Source organism: Podarcis vaucheri (assembly GCF_965113315.1).
Source record: "Podarcis vaucheri genome assembly, chromosome: 14".
Lineage (NCBI taxonomy): Eukaryota > Metazoa > Chordata > Lepidosauria > Squamata > Lacertidae > Podarcis > Podarcis vaucheri.
In genome coordinates this window covers 18,127,237-18,147,414 of record NC_138752.1, presented here as the reverse complement: position 1 = coordinate 18,147,414, position 20,178 = coordinate 18,127,237, and the positions used below count along the sequence as shown (strand labels likewise).

At 46.2% G+C, this 20,178-nt stretch overlaps 1 protein-coding gene across 1 annotated transcript in view; it reads left to right on the top strand.

Moving 5' to 3' along the window:
* Nucleotides 1-20,178, top strand: part of FAH (fumarylacetoacetate hydrolase) — a 31,160-nt gene that overhangs the window by 2,716 nt on the left and 8,266 nt on the right. Inside the window, exons 2-10 of the mRNA XM_082198708.1 lie at nucleotides 2,953-3,063; nucleotides 3,679-3,800; nucleotides 4,994-5,043; nucleotides 10,847-10,937; nucleotides 12,173-12,270; nucleotides 13,132-13,184; nucleotides 15,574-15,673; nucleotides 17,629-17,759; nucleotides 18,992-19,067. Coding sequence (XP_082054834.1) covers nucleotides 2,953-3,063; nucleotides 3,679-3,800; nucleotides 4,994-5,043; nucleotides 10,847-10,937; nucleotides 12,173-12,270; nucleotides 13,132-13,184; nucleotides 15,574-15,673; nucleotides 17,629-17,759; nucleotides 18,992-19,067 — 832 coding nt within the window. The remainder of the gene's footprint in view (nucleotides 1-2,952; nucleotides 3,064-3,678; nucleotides 3,801-4,993; nucleotides 5,044-10,846; nucleotides 10,938-12,172; nucleotides 12,271-13,131; nucleotides 13,185-15,573; nucleotides 15,674-17,628; nucleotides 17,760-18,991; nucleotides 19,068-20,178) is intronic.

Here is a 20,178-nt window from a genome sequence, read left to right as displayed (position 1 = left end):
GCTGTAGAGGCCAATATGGGAGAGACATGTTTTGTTGCATCTGGGGCAGACGAAGGCATCTGGTTGTCCTGTTGCAGATGTACGGTACTTTGGTGTTTCCACTTTCTACACTCCTCCCAACAGCCACCCCTCCTCTGGTCCCTGCTGTGAATGCACAACCTGACTGACTGCCTCCAGACACTGTAGTCATCTGCAAGGGATTCCCACATAGCAGGACTAATGTTGCCAGCCTTCCTATCACAATTGCAGACACCTTTGTAGCACCGACAAGACTGGTGCTGGAAGCCAGCTTCCCACAGACCATCCAGTCTGCAACCAGCTGATTCCAGGTTCAATTACCAAGTAGGGCTGGGAATGACCCCTGCCTGAAATCTAGCTCATTATTGTCAACACTGACTGGCAGCCTCCTTCCCAAAGCCTAGTTAGCTCTTGCCCTGCTTTGGGAAGCAGGTGTGAGGGGTCTAGGACCATAGCTGTCAACCATCCCTTATTTGGCCATAGCTGTCAACCAACCCTTATCCCAGCGCCATGTCCCGCTGCTGTCCCTTATTGATGATGTCCCTTAAATTTCCCGGGTTTCAATGGAAGCAGCTCCTCTCCCTCCCTCCCTGGGAGGAGGGAGGCTCCAACTGTGTTGCTTGGCTGCGTTGCTCACCCAACAAGGAGTCTAAGAATGACTGCCGGGTGCAGCTTGCATGCCTTGTGCCGATCAAAGCGGCCACGTTGCCTGGGGACTCGCCTTTGCTCAGCGCTTCCCAGCGGAGAGGTGACGCTGGTTTTCCTTGCTGCATCCCCTTTGCCGGGTTGCTGCGCTGTGGGAACCGCTGATTGAGGCTTCATTTGGCTGTTGGCTGGGCTTTCTGCCTTTGGCTCGGAGGGGCTCAGAAGTTGAACATACCTGTACTCAGAATCGGATGGATACGTCATCGACGGCCCACTCACCCTTGCCAGGGAAAAGGTCTGTCTGGAGCGGGGGCACATGGTGGGGGGGAAAGGAAATGAGCTGGTTGAGCACAATGGTGGGCGGCAATCTTGGGGGGGGCTTGTTGACTAAAACCCCTTATTTTGGCTGCTGATCCCTTATTTTCGCGGCTGCTGGTCCCTTATTTTCAAATCTGTAAGTTGACAGCTATGTCTAGGACCATACCGGAGCCATCGCTGCTCCTTCCCCAAGCATGGCGTGGCACGAGGGGTGTGGGGTGTGCGCCAAATTTTGGCTTAGCTCAGGGTGCCATAGTACAAAGTACACCCCTGCTAGAGCCGCCCAATCAGCAGGAAAGGGGAGCTCTTTTAGCCACTGAGAAGAAGCCTTTCTCCCCCTTTGTGCTGACTGGAGCCAATCAGAGTGAAAGGAGGTGTGTCAGCGACGGAGGATTGGCTCCTAGGGTCACTCTGGAGAAGGCTTGTGGGAGAACACTGAAGACTTGCTCTGTATACTAAGCATTTAGGAACACTGAAAACAACAAGGTGCTTCCGTTTCAAGAGAATGGGGCGCAGGTTCTATTACATACAACAGAAAAGCCTTAGCATTCGTACCACAGGCCAGTATACCTGATGGATCGTCTCCACCCCCATCATTCTGCCCGGACACAGCTCCAGCTCCAAGGGCCTTCTGGTGGTCCCCCCCTCCCTGCGAGAAGTGAGGTTACAGGGAACCAGGCAGAGGGCCTTCTCAGTAGTGGCGCCTGCCTGTGGAACGCCCTCCCATCAGATGTCAAGGAAATAAACAACTAACTGACTTTTAGAAGACATCTGAAAGCAGCCCTGTTTAGGGAAGCTTTTAATGTTTGATGTTTTATGGTGCTTTTAATATTTTGGTAGAGGCCCAGCCAGATGAGCAGGGTATAAGTAATAAATTATTATTATTATTATTATTATTATTATTATTACTTAAGTCCAAAATCATTAGCCCCTGTACGTGCTCAGAAAAAAGTAGATCTAACATAAAGGCAGCACATGGAGTTCTGCATTGATCATTTCAATGCATCCCTTATTAATAATATTATTGCAGAATTATCAGATCACTATATAATCTTAGAAGGGTGTAGCTGTGACAGTGTGTGGCTGTGGCCATCCTGAAGAGACCCTCAGCTTCTGAATTTACCGCTACACAACTGGCTGCAGCTCTATTCTTTGCTCTGTGTTTACCGCTGGCTAGCGTCACATCTGGAAAGTATGGATCAGGGGTAGGCAACCTAAGGCCCAGGGGCCGGATCCAGCCCAGTCGCCTTCTCAATCCGGCCCGCAGACGGTCCGGGAATCAGCGTGTTTTTACATGAGTAGAATGTGTGCTTTTATTTAAAATGCATCTCTGGGTTATTTGTGGCGAATAGGAATTCATTGTTGTTTTTTCAAAATATAGTCCGGCCCGCCACACAGCGGCGTAGCGTGAGTTGTCAGCACCCGGGGCAAGGCAAGTAATTTGCGCCCCCTAACCCGGGGCAAGGCAAGTAATTTGCGCCCCCCCCCCAACCCCTAACCTGCCGATCTGAGGCGAGTTGCCGCTGGCGCTGCCGCCAAACCACGCCGCTTGCCCGGAGGAGGAGGGGGCAGAGAGGCGAGGAAAATGCAACATGGCCCAGCAGCTGCAGCAGCAGCGGCGGAGGCGGGGCTGTGAGGAGGGGCTGCCTGGCGCGTCCTCCGCGGCCCTGACGCACAGGGCTGAGAGCCGCTGCCTGCCGGACGCCTTCAGCCCGGACGCGCGCACAGCTCGTCGGTTCTGTGAGACATGTGGCTCTGCTACAGCCTGCGCCCGAGGCTCTTCGGCGACTCTGGAGGCAGCGAGCGCGCCCCCCCCCCCAGATGTTGCGCCCGGTGTGGCCGGCACCCCTGGCACCCCCCACGCTACGCCACTGCCGCCACATGGTCTGAGGGACAGTGGACTGGCCTCCTGCTGGAAAGGGTTGCTGACCCCTGGTATAGATGCTTATCTCATTCTATCTTCTCTCGCAGCCCAGACCCAGAATTGGAGTTGCCATTGGTGATCAAGTGCTGGACCTCAGCGCCATTAAGCATCTGTTTGATGGGCCTATCCTTTCTAAGCAGCATCATGTCTTTGATCAGGTATTTTGCCAAGGTGACCTTGAGCCCCCAAACCTGAGGTTCTCCACCCACGATGTAAACCATACTGAGCTGGACGAAGCAATGGCCTGACGCTTTATAATGCTGATTTCTATGTTCCTGTGAGCTCCCATTGCTCGGTCCCTACTCCTGCCAACCTAGCAGTTCGAAAGCACGTCAAAGTGCAAGTAGATAAATAGGTACAACTCCGGCGGGAAGGTAAACGGCGTTTCCGTGCGCTGCTCTGGTTCGCCAGAAGCGGCTTAGTCATGCCGGCCACATGACCCGGAAGCTGTACGCCGGCTCCCTCGGCCAATAAAGCAAGATGAGCGCCGCAACCCCAGAGTCGGCCACGACTGGACCTAATGGCCAGGGGTCCCTTTACCTTTACCTATGTTCCTAATGACCTGCCAAAAGCTTGGAGGTGGCAGGACGTCAGTATGACATTTCGCAAGATTACCTGTAATTCAGTGCTCTGCCATTGCAATTTGCCATTGCATTTGGAGGTGGGCAGAAGATGACTTGGGGTTTGTTGTGCATCCATGTGCTCTTTCCTTCATATCACAATATGCCTCATGTGCTGTGTGCTCAGAAAAACATGTCCGCTCTCCTTTGCAGCCAACCCTTAACGGTTTCATGGCGCTGGGCTGGGAAGCATGGACAGAAGCCAGAGCGCTTCTCCAAAAGCTGCTGTCTCACAAAGAACCGACGCTGAGAGATAACGTGGAATTACGCAAAAGGTAAATAAAAGATAACTAAAAACTGGGGAGAGACTAAGTGGCTAGGACTCTGTAGGTGTGCGTGCTGCTATTTTATGGGAGCCCAGAAAAGCTGCAGAATGTGCTAGTGGCCAACAGAGTCCATTTCCTAAGATTCCAAGATTTTCTTCTTTTAAAAATATGTAAGTTTCTAGTCCCTGTGGTTTCCCCCCTAAAATATTTCTTTGCTCTCTTTGTGCCACACAGTGATGTTGAGGGCTGTTAAGTTGCAAAGCTAAGCTTGTGTGCAAATGCTTGTTTGGAATGTCAGGAGCCAAAGAGATTACTGAATAATATTATTGATCCTCTGGGATTCCTAGTCTTCTGAGGCTGGCTGTGCTAGAAAGTTCTCAGCTGGGAGCTGCATAATGTCCAAAGCAGGGCTTGCTGTCAGCTCTGATCAGCTGTCTTCTGGGCAGGCCTTCTTAAAAACATGACATCACAATTTGCAAACAGACAAACAATGCAATTCAAAGTTAGCACTTCTGAGGGGAAAACAACCAATATGACAAAAACAGTGACAATTCTTAGTCACTTACAGGATTTGGTAGGTGAGTAAGAATTTATTTATTTTTTAAATTGTATTGGAAGATGCCAAAAACATGTTTGCTCTACTAACGATTTATAGCAACGCCTGCCTGCATACAAGACATTGATTAGATTGTAATGTACATAGGCCTAAGATAGTTGGTACTGGGGGAGGTGCTCTTTTAAGTGTGCTGCAGTAAACATTCGAAGATTGGCAAATGCTGACATTGACCAGTTGTAATATTGTAAAAAGCCAGAGAGAGAGAGAGGGAGGGAGGGAGGGAGGGAGGGAGGGAGGGAGGGATGTCAGAAAATTCACCTTGAGTGAATTACATGCGTTGGCAGGATTCACAAAAAACTTGTAGTAAAAAATTTGCACAATGGACTGACAAAGGATTTATAAGAATAGAGATACGAAAGAGACGCAGAGGGGGAAATCATTATATTAAAATCCACAATGGGGGGGGGGAGTCAAAATGGATTATATGTTTATGTATTTAATTCATATGTTTATGTAAAATAGAAAATGCAAAAATAAATTTTATTTTTTTTAAAAAAAGAAATTCACCTTGAGTGAACAAAACCAAGTTTCCATAGTGTTTGAGAACTAAACATTATTTTTGTTTGTTTCTTTGTTTGCCTTCTAGAGCATTTGTACCACAGGCTTCGGCAATAATGCACCTTCCTGCTGAAATTGGTGAGTTCCTATTACTGTCAACAAGATCCACTTAACCCTTATTCATTTACTCCAGAAGCAGAGTTCTATTCTCCGAATTACTGGGAATGTCAGATCCCGTCTCTTGATTTAGCTGTAGTGTATGCTAGAAAAGTGGGATGCGGGTGGCGCTGTGGGTTAAACCACAGAGCCTAGGACTTGCCGATCAGAAGGTTGGCGGTTCGAATCCCCGTGACGGGGTGAGCTCCCGTTGCTCGGTCCCTGCTCCTGCCAACCTAGCAGTTCGAAAGCACGTCAAAGTGCAAGTAGATAAATAGGTACCACTCCAGCGGGAAGGTAAACGGCATTTCCATGCGCTGCTCTGGTTTGCTAGAAGCTGCTTAGTCATGCTGGCCACATGTTCCGGAAGCTGTACGCCGGCTCCCTCAGCCAATAAAGCGAGATGAGCGCCACAACCCCAGAGTCAGCCACAACTGGACCTAATGGTCAGGGGTCCCTTTACCTTTACCTTTATGCTAGAAAAGGGGTAGAAATTTGATTCCATTGACAGTTAAAGGCGAACCCACCTAATAACCCTCGCTTTCCGAACCAACACACAGCTGCCCTTAAAAATCCACACTTCTCTCAATTTTTCAGTGCCGTTCTCCAGCTCAAGTGATTTATTCATTCATTTATTTTTATTAAATTTGTGTACCGCCCTATATCCACAGGTCTCAGGGTGGTTTACAAGATAAAATCACAAAATACATTATCGAAATAAAAAACCAAGAACAACCCAATAACCCCGCTCTAAGTAATGTGTACAAAGAAGCATTTCTGCCCCCAACAGTGAAGGTAAAACAGTAACCATGGATAGCCTTATCCTCTGTGAATTTGACTAGTCCTCTTATAAGAAGAGAATAGGCAGGACTAGTGCGAAGGGACTGACGCCTCAGTTACCGCTCGCGCCAACTCACCCGCTCTCTCTTACATATATTTCCCCCACCTCCCTGAACAACCCTTAAAACAAATGCTAACTATCCCAGAGTATCCCGTGGGAGACCTTGGTGTGGGGGACAACCAATAAGCTGGAGTCCCAAGCGGATGTTTTTAAAATAACAATAAAGATATATTTTAAAACAAGGTATTATAATACAAGTGGAGAAACTTAGGTTACTTCAGAATTAATAAGCTAGTTTGGTGAATTCGTTTCACAGAGGTTTCGGCTTTTTAGTTTGGTTCCTTTCTGAGGTGGCACTTTCCTTCAGGTTGTTGTTGTCGTTTAGTCGCGTCCGACTCTTCGTGACCCCATGGACCAGAGCATGCCAGGCACTCCTGTCTTCCACTGCCTCCTGCAGTTTGGTCAGGCTCATGTTTGTAGAACACTGTCCAACCATCTTGTCCTCTGTCGTCCCCTTCTCCTTGTGCCCTCCATCTTTCCCAACATCAGGGTCTTTTCCAGGGAGTCTTCTCTTCTCATGAGGTGGCCAAAGTATTGGAGCCTCAGCTTCAGGATCTGTCCTTCCAGTGAGCACTCAGGGCTGATTTCCTTCAGAATGGAGAGGTTTGATCTTCTTGCAGTCCATGGGACTCTCAAGAGTCTCCTCCAACACCATAATTCAAAAGCATCAATTCTTCGGCGATCAGCCTTCTTTATGGTCCAGCTCTCACTTCCATACATCACTACTGGGATAACCATAGCTTTAACTATACGGACCTTCAGGTCCCCCTCCTTTAACAAATCCAACTCCTGAGGTAACTTTCAGTAATAGTCTTAAGGGCTCACAACCCCCCCTTCCTTAACTGGGTTTTGGGAGTCTCTTCCTTCCACAGAAGAGTATCTTCCCTCCAGAATAGTGAGAGACCTAAGTAGACTGATCCTTTTTCAGCTCCTACTTCTCCTGTCTCTCCCTCATTCGCCCAGCAAGATTCGATCCTATTACTCCTGCAGGACACTATACTCTGTCCTTCTCCATTCACTCGGAGTGGATGTTTTCTCCTGAACCAACGCTCCCTCCTCAGCACTCTGTATATTTCATCCTGTCTCCTAACCTAACTCCCAACCTCTCCAGCCTCAATTCCAACCCCCTCCACAACCACAACTCAAACCCAACCTAACTAACTCTCTCCCTCAAAACGCAGCCTTTCTCAACCTGTGGGTCCCCAGATGTTGTTGGACCATAGCTGTCAAGTGTCCCTTATTTGAAGGGACAGCCCCTTATTCCAGGGCCATGTCCCGCTGCTGTCCCTTATTGATGGATGTCCCTTAAATGATGTCCCTTAAATTTCAAAGGAAGCAGCTCCTCTTCCTCCCTCCTTGCCGGCCAGGGAGGAGGGAGGCTCCAACTGTGTTGCTTGGCTGTGTTGCTCACCCAATAAGAAGTCTAAGAATGACTGGTGGGTGGAGCTTGCATGCCTTGTGTCTGGCTAGTTAATGCAAGCTGAGGGGTTTTTTGAATGCTGGATGCCACTTTGTTGCACGTACTGCTGCAAACTTTGCAGTGCAAAGCCAGGGCGGGGAGCCATCTTAAGTTGAGGCTGTATAGGCCTTGTGGTGCATGTGATTCAGATTCTATTCAGTTGAACCTCTGGTTACAAAGTTGGTTGGACAGTGTTCTCGAAGCTACCAGCATGAGTTTGACCAGACTGCAGGAGGACTCAGACTGGAGTGCCTGGAACAGGTGAGGCTGCAGGTTCCTTATTTTGGCTGCTGGTCCCTTATTTTCAAGGCTGCTGGTCCCTTATTTTCAAATCTGTAAGTTGGCAGCTATGTGTTGGACTACAACTCCCATCATCCCTGAGCTCTGGCCTTGCTAGCTAGGGGTGATGGGAGTTGTAATTCAAAAACATCTGGGGACCCACAGGTTGAGAAAGGCTGCTCCAAAGTCTCTCCTTTTAAATTCTCCTTCCTGGAACCTCAGCCAATGAGAGGCTGCCGTTCTTTAACCATTTGCTGGCAGGAGATAAAAGTAAAAAAGAAATACTTGTGGAACCAACTTTTCCATCACAGACTAGTCCTGTCAGCTGTGTTGGAATCGTAGAGTTGGAAGGGACCACAAGGGTCATCTAGCTCAACCCGCTGGAATGCAGAGAACTTTTGCCCAGAGCGGCACTTGAACCCACAACCCTGAGATTAAGCATCCCACGCTCTACCAACTGTGTTGCCCCTCCGCTTCCTGCACAACTGACATGCCCACAAATGTGGACACGAAAGGAGGAAAGTCAGAGTAAAGTGAATGGAAAGTTTAGCCATGCTGTTCTCTATGACGGACACCAGAGGGCAGTAAGTGAATTGTATTTGAAATCATTCACTGTGTTGTACTTGTGTTTTTGTTTTTTTTAACAGAAAAAAACAAAGGAAGCAGGATTTTTGGAGGGCAAGCAGATGAAAGTCAAACACTAGTTTCCAAGTCATGAGAAGCAACAGCTCCATTTCATTCTGCACTAGTCAGAGCTCATCTGCTCTCTAGTACTGTGTCCAGTTGTGGTTTGGTTTTTTTAAAGACAGTATGGTGTAATGGTTAGAGAGGTGAACTAGGACCTCAGAGACTCGGGTTCCAATCCCTTACTCAGCCATGAAGCTCACTGGGTGACCTTGAGCCAGTCTCTCAGCTTGACCTGTGTTGTGAGGTAGGTCAGGCTGGGAAGAGGGGAGACACATGGAGATCTCCTTAAAGGAAAATTGGGATATAAATGTAGTGATAATAAAGAATAGTAAGGAAGAAAGATGTAAAATTGGAATGGGTTCAGAGTCAGGCAACGGAGATGGTATAGAGAACAAGTCTGGTGAGGGAAGGATGAAGGAATTGCTTTGTTAAACCTGGAGCAGAGAAGACTGAAGGGAAATGTAATATATAAAAAGCTATCATTGAGGAAAAAGTAAAAGCTGCATTCACGGGTGAACCGCATGATTCCCAACCCAAGAATGCCAGGAACCTTTCTCCTCACAGAGCTAATATTCCCAGCACCCTTGGCAAACTACAGTTCCCAGGGTTGTTTGCTGGGAGTTGTGTGCCTCAAATATGCGCTTTAAATGTTTACATGCAGCCTTTTCCCTTTCTGCCCCAGAAGGCAAACACAAATGTGTCATGGGAGAGTAGATCAGATCAGATGAGATCAGACCCTTGCAAAACAAAATGTGGTGAAGATAAGATATGGCAACCTCAGCAGAGATTACCTCACACCACGATAAAAACGCAACACAGGCAAGCTTAAAATGACCACAGATTTCCTTAGAAGTTAACAAAATTCCCCATTAAAATGCTAAAAAAAGATCCCTCTTTTGACATATATTAAAATAAAATATCATTTCGGGACGCGGGTGGCGCTGTGGGCTAAAGCCTCAACGCCTAGGGCTTGCCGATCGAAAGGTCGGCGGTTCGAATCCCCGCGGCGGGGTGCGCTCCCGCTGTTCGGTCCCAGCGCCTGCCCACCTAGCAGTTCGAAAGCACCTCCGGGTGCAAGTAGATAAATAGGTACCGCTTACCAGCGGGAAGGTAAACGGCGTTCCGTGTGCGGCTCTGGCTCGCCAGAGCAGCGATGTCACGCTGGCCACGTGACCCGGAAGTGTCCCCGGACAGCGCTGGCCCCCGGCCAATAAATGTGAGATGGGCGCACAAACCCCACAGTCTGTCAAGACTGGCCCGTTCGGGCAGGGGTACCTTTACCTTTACCTTTACCTAAAATATCATTTATTATCTATTGCACTTAATTATTACGTTGCTTTGAGTTAATTTGTGTGTGTGTGTATAGTCGTTTAGTTGTGTCCGACTCTTCGTGACCCCATGGACCAGATCACGCCAGGCACTCCTGTCTTCCACTGCCTCCCACAGTTTGGTCAGGCTCATGTTTGTAGCTTCGAGAACACTGTCCAACCATCTCGTCCTCTGTCGTCCCCTTCTCCTTGTGCCCTCCATCTTTCCCAGCATCAGGGTCTTTTCCAGGGAGTCTTCTCTTCTCATGAGGTGGCCAAAGTACTGGAGCCTCAGCTTCAGGATCTGTCCTTCCAGTGAGCACTCAGGGCTGATTTCCTTCAGAATGGAGAGGTTTGATCTTCTTGCAGTCCACGGGACTCTCAAGAGTCTCCTCCAGCACCATAATTCAAAAGCATCAATTCTTTGGCGATCAGCCTTCTTTATGGTCCAGCTCTCACTTCCATATCACTTAGTCGTGTCACGAAGAGTCGGACACAACTAAACGACTAAACAACAACAATATATATAGTAACTCCAAGTGACTTACCAAAAAGCACAGGCATTAAAACCAAGGCCTTTTTCCGGCACCTCTCAGGTGAGCTCCATTGCCATTACAGTAGTACCTTGGGTTACATATGCTTCAGGTTACAGACTCCGTTAACCCAGAAATATCACCTCGGGTTAAGAACTTTGCTTCAGGATGAGAACAGAAATCGTGTGGTGGTGGCACAGCAGCAGCGGGAGGCCTCATTAGCTTAAGTGGTGCTTCAGGTTAAGAACAGTTTCAAGTTAAGAACAGACCTCCAGAATGAATTAAGTTCTTAACCCGAGGTACCACTGTATAAGAGAACAAGGGAGGTGTTCATGGTGAGTTCTGGCACCTCTTCTTTTCTATATAAAAAAGCAGTGATTAAAACCAACATAAAACTAACACAGAGTAAAAAACTAAAAGCCTTTGAAGGAGACCACAAATAAGAAAAGCCCCCCCCCCATTAAATGCCATTCATGGTTGGTGGCACCACAGGTCTGTCCTCCTTCACCATGAAGGCAATAAAGCATTGCTACTGGTATCCAAAGTCGTTGCCAAGTTCTGCAGCTTCTTTCAGTTCATTTCTCTAACACCGCTCTTTGCCAAATTCTCATCCCTACAGGAGACTATACGGATTTCTATTCCTCCCGGCAACATGCTACAAATGTCGGGGTGATGTTCCGAGGAAAGGAAAATGCTCTGATGCCCAACTGGTCAGTAGTTGTGTTCTAAGAATTCTAAGGTCTCAAATACAAAATAAATGTTCCTAAATGTACTAGGCAAACACATACATAAGTATATAAGCCATGGGTCTGAAATAACACAGGACAACAATCCTGAAGCCATTTTGACTCTCCCAAATTGACCTCAAATATTTCTATGCAAGGAAGAAGGAAATGGGAAAAGCTTTCTGGTTGTCTTTTGACTGTAGGGGCTTACACCTCCCATATCAAATACAGTCTATGTTAAGCTGAGCACACTCTCAAATTTCTGCTGAAGACCGCCTTCTTCTGTGATGTATGCATGATGTTTGGGCTGGTGGTCTTGGGCTACAGGGTGGGAAATTTCAAAAGTATATATAGGGGCCTGCACACCATTGTTCGGGGTTCCACTCCCTCCTGTGTGTGGGGAGTGGGACCCCGTTGCAACAGTTCCTAGAATAAAGATAAGGCTTACTAGCCGCTTTGCTTCTCAATTTACTCTGGTTGGCCTCTGTTATTTTCTCCTACCAATAGGGAACCCACTTAAGGAGACTCTCTATGGGCTCCAGAATACCCCAAAAGGGAAAGGGAGCAGTTTTTCTTATAACAGTTGCTTCTCCAACGACGTTTGGGAGGGGTTGAGTGGGGAGAAGCATCATTTGGGTGTCCATTCGAGGATAAAGCATTATCTGGATGTGATGAGTGAGAGGATACTCATGAAGCGATTTGAACCCTTGTAGACTTGGGGACGCAGGTGGCGCTGTGGGTTAAACCACAGAGCATAAGACTTGCCGATCAGAAGGTCGGCAGTTCGAATCCCTGCGACGGGATGAGCTCCCGTTGCTTGCTCCCTGCTCCTGCCAACCTAGCAGTTCGAAAGCACGTCCAAGTGCAAGTAGATAAATAGGTACCGCTCCGGCAGGAAGGTAAACGGCGTTTCCATGTGCTGCTCTGGTTTGGCAGAAGTGGCTTAGTCATGCTGGCCACTTGACCTGGAAGCTGTGCGCCGGCTCCCTCGGCCAGTAAAGCAAGATGAGCACCGCAACCCCAGAGTCGGCCACGACTGGACCTAATGGTCAGGGGTCCCTTTAGACTTTCCATAGGCATCTCGTTGGCCACTGTGAGAACAGGATGCTGGACTAGATGGGTCACTGACATGATCCAGCTCTTCTTATGTTCTTATGCGTTGACCACATTCTCCTTTTAGTTAATGATCACAACCCCTTGTGATTATTTCTCTTTTCAAGGTTGCACTTGCCAGTTGGGTACCACGGACGTGCCTCTTCCGTCGTCGTATCTGGGACGCCAATCAGGAGGCCATTGGGACAAATGCGACCTGATGACGGTAAGCCTTTTGGCCTTCCATTCACCATCTGGTTTCATGTTTATAAACGGAATTAATATATAAGCGGAGAGTCTCGAGGTGTCAAATTAAAAGAGAGAGGTTCCTTTCTGTTTGGTACGATTTTAATATACAGTCGTACCTTGGTTTTCGAACAGCTTAGTTCTTGAACGTTTTGGCTCCCGAATGCTGCAAACCCAGAAGTGAGTTTTCCGGTTTGCGAACTGTTATTGGAAGCTGAACGTCGGAGAGAGCTTCCACGGCTTCCGATTGGCTGCAGGAGCTTCCTGCAGCCAATCAGAAGCCGCGTTTTGGTTTCTGAACATTTTGTAAGTCGAACGGACTTCCATAACGGATTCAGTTCAAATTCCAAGGTATGACTGTATTTGTCAGCCATGATGAACATGGTCAATTGCCCCTGAGGGATTTCCAAAGATTTCAGTTGATATAATAACTCTTCCTTTCTTATGTCTGTCTCCCCTGAACAAGTGAGGGGTACACACATATTGTATTATTAATATGGTGAGGTTAATGTAAATAGATTTGGTTATTATTACTCCCCTCCTTTTTCTTCTGTAAGTACATTCATCTTGTTTCTACAGCTTTGGACTGATTTGGATGTTTATTTATTGTTTCTTAGCCCCTTCGTGGTGAGAGGCTTTGTCTCATATTCTGTACTGCAGAATAGTCTTTGTCCTTTTCCTGACTTGTTTAAATAAGTACAGGTATTCTCTTTTTAAAAAGCAGTTGATTCATGCATGCATAGTGAGGTGGCACTGTCAAGCTTGCAAACACCATCGCTTTCCCTATTAAAAGAAACAGCATGCTTACTTTTTGTGTGTGTTTGTTCTGTTTAAATCACAGCAAAACCCCCGGTGTTCGGTGCTTGCAAACTTTTGGATATTGAACTGGAAATGGTAGGATTTTATTTGCTTATGTTGTTCCCTTCATCTCTCTATCCCTGGTTTTAAGAACCCTGACCAAAAAAAGGGGGGGGCAAACAAGACAACCCATTATTATTATTTTTTTAAGAATATTTTTTTATTAACCGACCAATCACATCAAATCAAACCAAATTACATAAATTCCAAATTACACAGCCGAATTTAAATTTTTGTTGGGGGTACCCATATTTCAAGTTCCGAAGGAATCCAATCAACTTCTTGCTTCTTACTGCTGTTTTAATGTCCACAAATCTAACCTTATGATGTTCACAGTACTATCCAGTCCTTTCTTATTATTTTTCCACATCTCTTGTTGTTATTTTCATATATTTTTCCTTTCTCTTTGTGACCTCTGATAGTCTCCACAAGCTGGTTAGAACAGTTTGTAATCCTGCGTGGATATTATTATTTTTATCCAGTAGCCATATCCAGACGTTTTCCATATAACATCACTTCCATACATCAAAACAGTCTTAGCGTCATTAATCTTCACCAATCTGCCTCCTTTCTCAAAACCTCTGAGGAGATTCACTAGGAATGCAGTCTGAAAACAAGTCCGTTCTTCCTCCCGGCTATAAATCCTTTGGCAAGATGGCGACTCCGAATTAATTGCTGCACCATTCCCAAAAGCTCTTATTGCTTCTCGGTTTCCATAAAGCATACTTTTGGTTAAAGTTTATCTCCACCCAGACCTTAATTATCCTGCTTGGGTCAGTTCAACCGACGGTTCTAATGAGGAGGGGTTCTTGTAAATCACATAGAAGGAAAGTAAAAAAGGCCCCCCCCCCATTCAGCCCCGTTGTCAACATACCCCGCCTTTGGTGTATCTTCATTGTAAAATATTCCTGTTTCTCCAGCCCGTCATCTTCTTTCGCAGAGGTCACTTAAATTAGCAGACTTCACTCCCCTTCTTCACTTGAAATATGTGCATTTCCTTCTTTTGTAATTAATTATTCCAAATTGCTGCAACTAGTGCGCGATCAGAGACAGCGTCCAGGAGAGCCGAAGTCCACACGGGGGCATTCTGCCTAGGGCCCTCACCCCCTTCTTTCGAATTAGGGGGTGATTTATGGGCACAGCAGGCAAGGGCAGTGTTCCCCATTTCCTTGGGGCAACAAGGGAGGCTGCCTACTCCCATAACAGCCTCTTAATTACCCTGTGTGGGTCGGAGAGATGGTATTGTCGGCCATCTTCCAATGCACCTCCTAGTGCCCCCCCAAGACAACCCATTATTAAAAGAAAATATAAAATTTCAGAAATGCGAATTCTCAAAATTGAAACGGTCAGAACTCCCCCAAACCATTTAGATCTTTTCACAAAAGAAAAAAAACACAGCCCTAACTAGTTGACACCATTTTGGATTTTTAAAAATTTGGCTGCAATTGTCTCTCTACTAGTGCTTATAAAGCAACAAACTTGTCTATAAGGAGAAAGATGAAATTAATTGATGAGGAAACAATTTTCAAATTCTCTTCACTTAAAAATGCTTTTGTTGTGTTTTTTTTTAATCTAGTGAATTTCTGTCTACCTTTAAACAACAGCAACACCAATAAACCTCTGAGGCCAGAGCATGATCAAATCAAAAACCATTGAGTTGTTTACAACTTAATTATATTCAGAATAAACCTACTGAAATTAATAAGTCCAAGTTAGCCATACCCATCAGTTTCAGTGTAGGACCAACGCTTCAATTGGATTGGGCCAATTAAAGGAGCAGGGGGGGGCGCAGGGAACATAACAATAAAACCACAATTAGAAATTAAAGCAGCAGGAAAATAGGGCATATATCTAGGAGCAAGTTAATGTTAGGAAGGATCTAGGAAAATAAATACTACAATGTTGTTGTTGTCGTCGTCATTGTTTTACTGCAACTACTATTAATTCAATTTCTTATGCACCCTTCACCATAAGGTCCCGGGGTGAGTTAACGACCATTTAAAATACATTATTAAAACAGTTTTAAACAAATTGCACTCACAAGAGTAGGGTAGGTCACACAAACACCATCTCAGGTGTCAAAGTTGAGGGAAAGAGGAGCATTATGATGGGAACTGCATGATGATTTGATTTCCTCTCGTAAGAGCCCTGAGGCAACTCATCAATGAAAATGCAAGCATTTAAGCAGAGTTAAAACCACAGTTCAAAATAAGACCAGATGCTCAGCAATCAAACAAATAAACTTGCATTGTGCTCCAAATCCTGTCCTGTTTGCACAGAAAGGGCCATGTAAGAATCGAGGAATTGGATGGGATAAGCTGAGATGAGTGCATGTGCTTTACCATGTTGGTTCTATTGTATAAAATGGCATATTTTCATTTCTGGAGGATACACCCTAACAAAACCACCTCCTGTATTTTCCCAGGCTTTCTTTGTAGGCCCTGGAAACAAACCTGGAGAGGCAGTTCCCATCAGCGAAGCTCACAAGCACATCTTTGGGATGGTCCTTATGAATGACTGGAGCGGTAATGAGCCCTGCTGATGTTCCCCACGGCAGGAAACCTCTTGCTATGCTTTTGTATTAGACAATCTAGTGAAATGAGGCAGACTTCTGAAGATTCCTTAAGGAGAGCAAAGATATAGGAAGCGGCCTTAGGCTGAATCAGACCATTGGTCAATTGAGCTCAGTATCGTCTCTACTGACTGCCAGTGGCTCTTAAGGATTTCAGACAGCAGCCTTGAACCTATGACCTCCTGTATGCAAAGCAGATGTTCTGCTTCAGAGCTAGTGTTCTTCTCCAGTTAAACATTGGAACCTGTCCTATATCGTGTCAGACCATTGATCTGTCTAACACAGTATTGTCGTCAATGTTGTCTTCTTCTTCTTCTTCGGAGACCACTTGTAGCCGAGTAAGATTGTCTTCCATGAACACGGTTTTAACAGTGAGTCCATAAGTGACTGTGGAGGCCAATTCTGGATCCACACGTCCTTCCACAGTGGGGAGATAGGTTTCTGGGCGGATGTTGATCACGGAGAATGTTTGCCAAGTGTGCCTTCCTCTTAGCGCATTTCTCCCTTTCATCCTAAGTTTGAGCATCTTCAAAGCCCATGGCAACTTTGGGAAAGACTTTTCTCCAATTGGAGCGCTTGCAGCCCAGTGTTTCCCAGTTTTCAGTGTTTCTACTACATTTTTTTAGATTTGCCTTGAGAGAGTATTTGAACCTCTTTTGTTGACCACCAGTCAACTTTCCATTTTTAAGCTCGGAATAGAGTAGTTGCTTTGGAAGGCGATAATCAGACATCTGAACAATGTGACTGGTCAAACAAAGTTGATGTTGAAGAGTCATGGCTTCAACACTGGTGATCTTTGCTGCTTCTAGTATACTGGCATTAGTTTGCCTGTCTTCCCAAGTAAACTTTTTTGGAGTATTGTATGCACAGTATTGTATGCTCCAGCTGGTAGCAGCTATCTAGGTCTTTCCCAGCAAGGGAGGAAGCTTGTGTCAGGCATAGGCAAACTCCAGCCCTCCAGATGTTTGGGACTACAATTCCCATCATCCCTAGCTAACAGGATCAGTGGTCAGGGATGATGGGAATTGTAGTCCCAAACATCTGGAGGGCCAGAGTTTGCCTATGCCTGACTTGGGTAATATTTCGTAATATTGCACCCTGTGTGAGGCCAAAATTTGGCACCCTAAAAATTGATATTCCCAATTATGGATCTTCTCAATTTTGTGCCCCTTCATTTGGGCATCCTGTGCAGTGGAACCGCCTTCACTGCCCTAAATTGTTCCCAGTCCTACCTGGACATGCCAGGATTTGACCCTGGGTCCTCCTGCATGCAAAATAGATTCTCTTCCACTGAGCTACAGCCCCTTCCCTGAGAAGCAGAGCCTAAAACTTATATATACAATGGTACCTCGGGTTAAGAACTTAATTCATTCTGGAGGTCCGTTCTTAACCTGAAACTGTTCTTAACCTGAAACTGTTCTTAACCTGTTGCGAATGCTGCAGGTTACGTCTTTTCAGGTTGCATCCCGTGGCGACCCAGAAGTACCAGAAAGGGTTACTTCTGGGTTTCGTCGTTTGCGCATGCGCAGACGTGCAAAATGACGTCGCATGCATGCACAGAAGCGGCAAATCTCAACCTGCGTGTGCACAGGCGCGGGTTGCGTTCCATTCAGGTTGCGAATGGGGCTCCAGAACAGATCCCATTCGCAACCAGAGGTACCACTGTACCACTTTAGCTAATGGGGCCTCCTGCTGCTGCCACACCGCCGCCACACGATTTCTGTTCTCATCCTGAAGCAAAGTTCTTAACCTAAGGTACTATTTCTGGGTTAGCGGAGTCTGTAACCTGAAGCATCAGTAACCTGAGGTACCACTGTGTATCTATATCTATATATATGTCCAAGTCTATGTCTATATCATCTATATCTATATCTATATCTCTATATCATCTCTTTCCTTGCCTCCTAGCACGTGACATTCAGAAATGGGAATATGTCCCCCTGGGTCCATTTCTGGGCAAGAGTTTTGGCACCACCATCTCTCCGTGGGTGGTGACTATGGAAGCTCTGATGCCGTTTGCACTGCCAAATCCTATCCAGGTTAGCAAAAAGTGATCAGATGTATCCCATGTGACTTACGGGGAAATATATTCTACATGACTTATGTGGAAACAAGTCTACTTGTCAGGTGGGTGGGGCGTACATAAATAACAGAGATGAGCATGATCATCCAAATAATGTCCCGACCCAGCACTTCAGAGCACCCAGGGTTGGATGAAGCATTAAGCAAAATGAGCACATGCTTAGGGCATCAAGGGAAGAAGGGGGCACCACAGAAATTTTCCTTTGCCAGATTCTCTATGCTGCAGTTGAACCAGGTTCCACAAAAAAAGGATCCCACAATATGTGCATTGTAAGTTCTGTGCAACAACAACAAAAAATATAAAAACGAGATTCAGTCGTGCTGAACTTTGTAAAATAATTGCAGAAGGCAGTATTTTATGGTTTATTGTTGTTTATATTTTGAAATATACACACACACACACACACACACACACACAGTGGTGCCCCGCAAGACGAATGCCTCGCAAGACGGAAAACTCACTAGATGAAAGAGTTTTCCGTTTTGGAGGTGCTTCGCAAAACGAATTTCCTATGGGCTTGCTTCGCAAGACGACAATGTCTTGCGAGTTCCTGCTGGTTTTCCCCCCCCCCTTTTCTAAGCCACTAAGCCGCTTATCAGCTGATCTGATCAGCAGATAAGCCGCTAAAAGCCGCTAATAGCGCTAATAGCACTAAACCGCTAATCCGTCAATGGACTTGCTTCGCAAGACGAAAAAACCGCTAGACGAAGAGAATCACAGAACGGATTCTTTTCGTCTTGCGAGGCACCACTGTATATATATGGGGGCACCAAAATCTTTTTAAGTGCTGGGGGGCTCTAAAGGATTTAAATCCAGCACTGGGAGAGACCTTGATCTGACCTGGGAACAACCCGAGTAAGATCCTGGCTCCACCACCTTTGGGGTAGTAGATGGCAGAATTTAAAGATTGAACAACGAAGGAATCCAGTGCAACTTTTGTGCTAGCAGAAGCTTGGTGCACAACAGCTGGTTCTTGTGCAACAGTGGATTTAGTTGTGAAACCGCTTGCACTTGTGTTTTTCCTTGCGCAACATCATCCAGCCAGAGCAACAGGTGTACCACAAAGGGACTGTAACCTAGCAGCATGTTGGATGCAGCCCTCTGTTTTCACTTCAGAACTGATAGACACTCAACCACTTGAGTCTGCTATTATAGAGGGATATATGACGCATCTTTTGCTTCTTCAAGGATCCCAGGCCACTGCCCTACCTCTGCGATGATCAGCCTTATACTTTTGACATCAACCTTTTTGTTGCTATTAAAGGTACAGTACTCCCTCCTATGATACATTTTAATTTCATTCAGGCTTGCGGAGCTCCAAAATAAGAAAAAAAATTGGGAGGCCATAAGTAAATGATGTACTAAAAGAATCAAAACGCCAACAGTACTCTGTTCAGCTACTAATGCCCTTCTATTCAGCCTTGTTTGTAAATTCTAAGAAACCCAAAAAACACTGCAATTGTGTAAGGTTCATTCTCTATTTTGATTCAAAATGGTGTCTAACTGTATCCGAACATAGACAAAAATATTCCCCTTGATGTTCGGAACCATCATGCAAAACGTGGTTAAAATCAGTGCAATTTTGGAATTGTTTAGTCTTCCATTTTGATTCAAAATGGTGTCCACTGATATTCAAACATAGGTGAAAACCTCCTCCTTGATATCAGGAGGCCCTAGGTAAAGGTAAAGGGACCCCTGGCCATTAGGTCCAGTCGTGACCGACTCTGGGGTTGCGGTGCTCATCTCGCTTTATTGGCCAAGGGAGCCGGCATACAGCTTCCGGGTCTTGTGGCCAGCATGACCAAGCCGCTTCTGGCAAACCAGAGCAGCCCACAGAAATGCCGTTTACCTTCCTGCCAGAGTGGTACCTATTTATCTACTTGCACATTGACGTGCTTTCGCACTGCTAGGTTGGCAGGAGCAGGGACTGAGCAATGGGAGCTCACCCCATCGCGGGGATTCGAACCACCGACCTTCTGATCGGCAGGTCCTAGGCTCTGTGGTTTAACCCACAGCGCCACCCACGTCCCTCTATCAGGAGGTCCTACAGGTGCCCAAATGCAGAGTGAAGAAAACCTCTCAAAAGATATAGCAGAAGATAGTATCTTGATAATACTTTAAAGTTGCCTTTAACCAGGCATAGGCAAACTCGGCCCTCCAGATGCTTTGGGACTACAACTCCCATCATCCCTGACCACTGGCCTAGCTAAGGATGATGGGAGTTGTAGTCCCAAAACATCTGGAGGGCCGAGTTTGCCTATGCCTGCCTTTAACCGTTATGCTACATCTCACAAATAAATGAGGAAGCCTTCCTTGAAATAAGAAACAAATGGCAACTCTAGCAGAGTCCTAATGTGAGAAGTGTACTCCATACA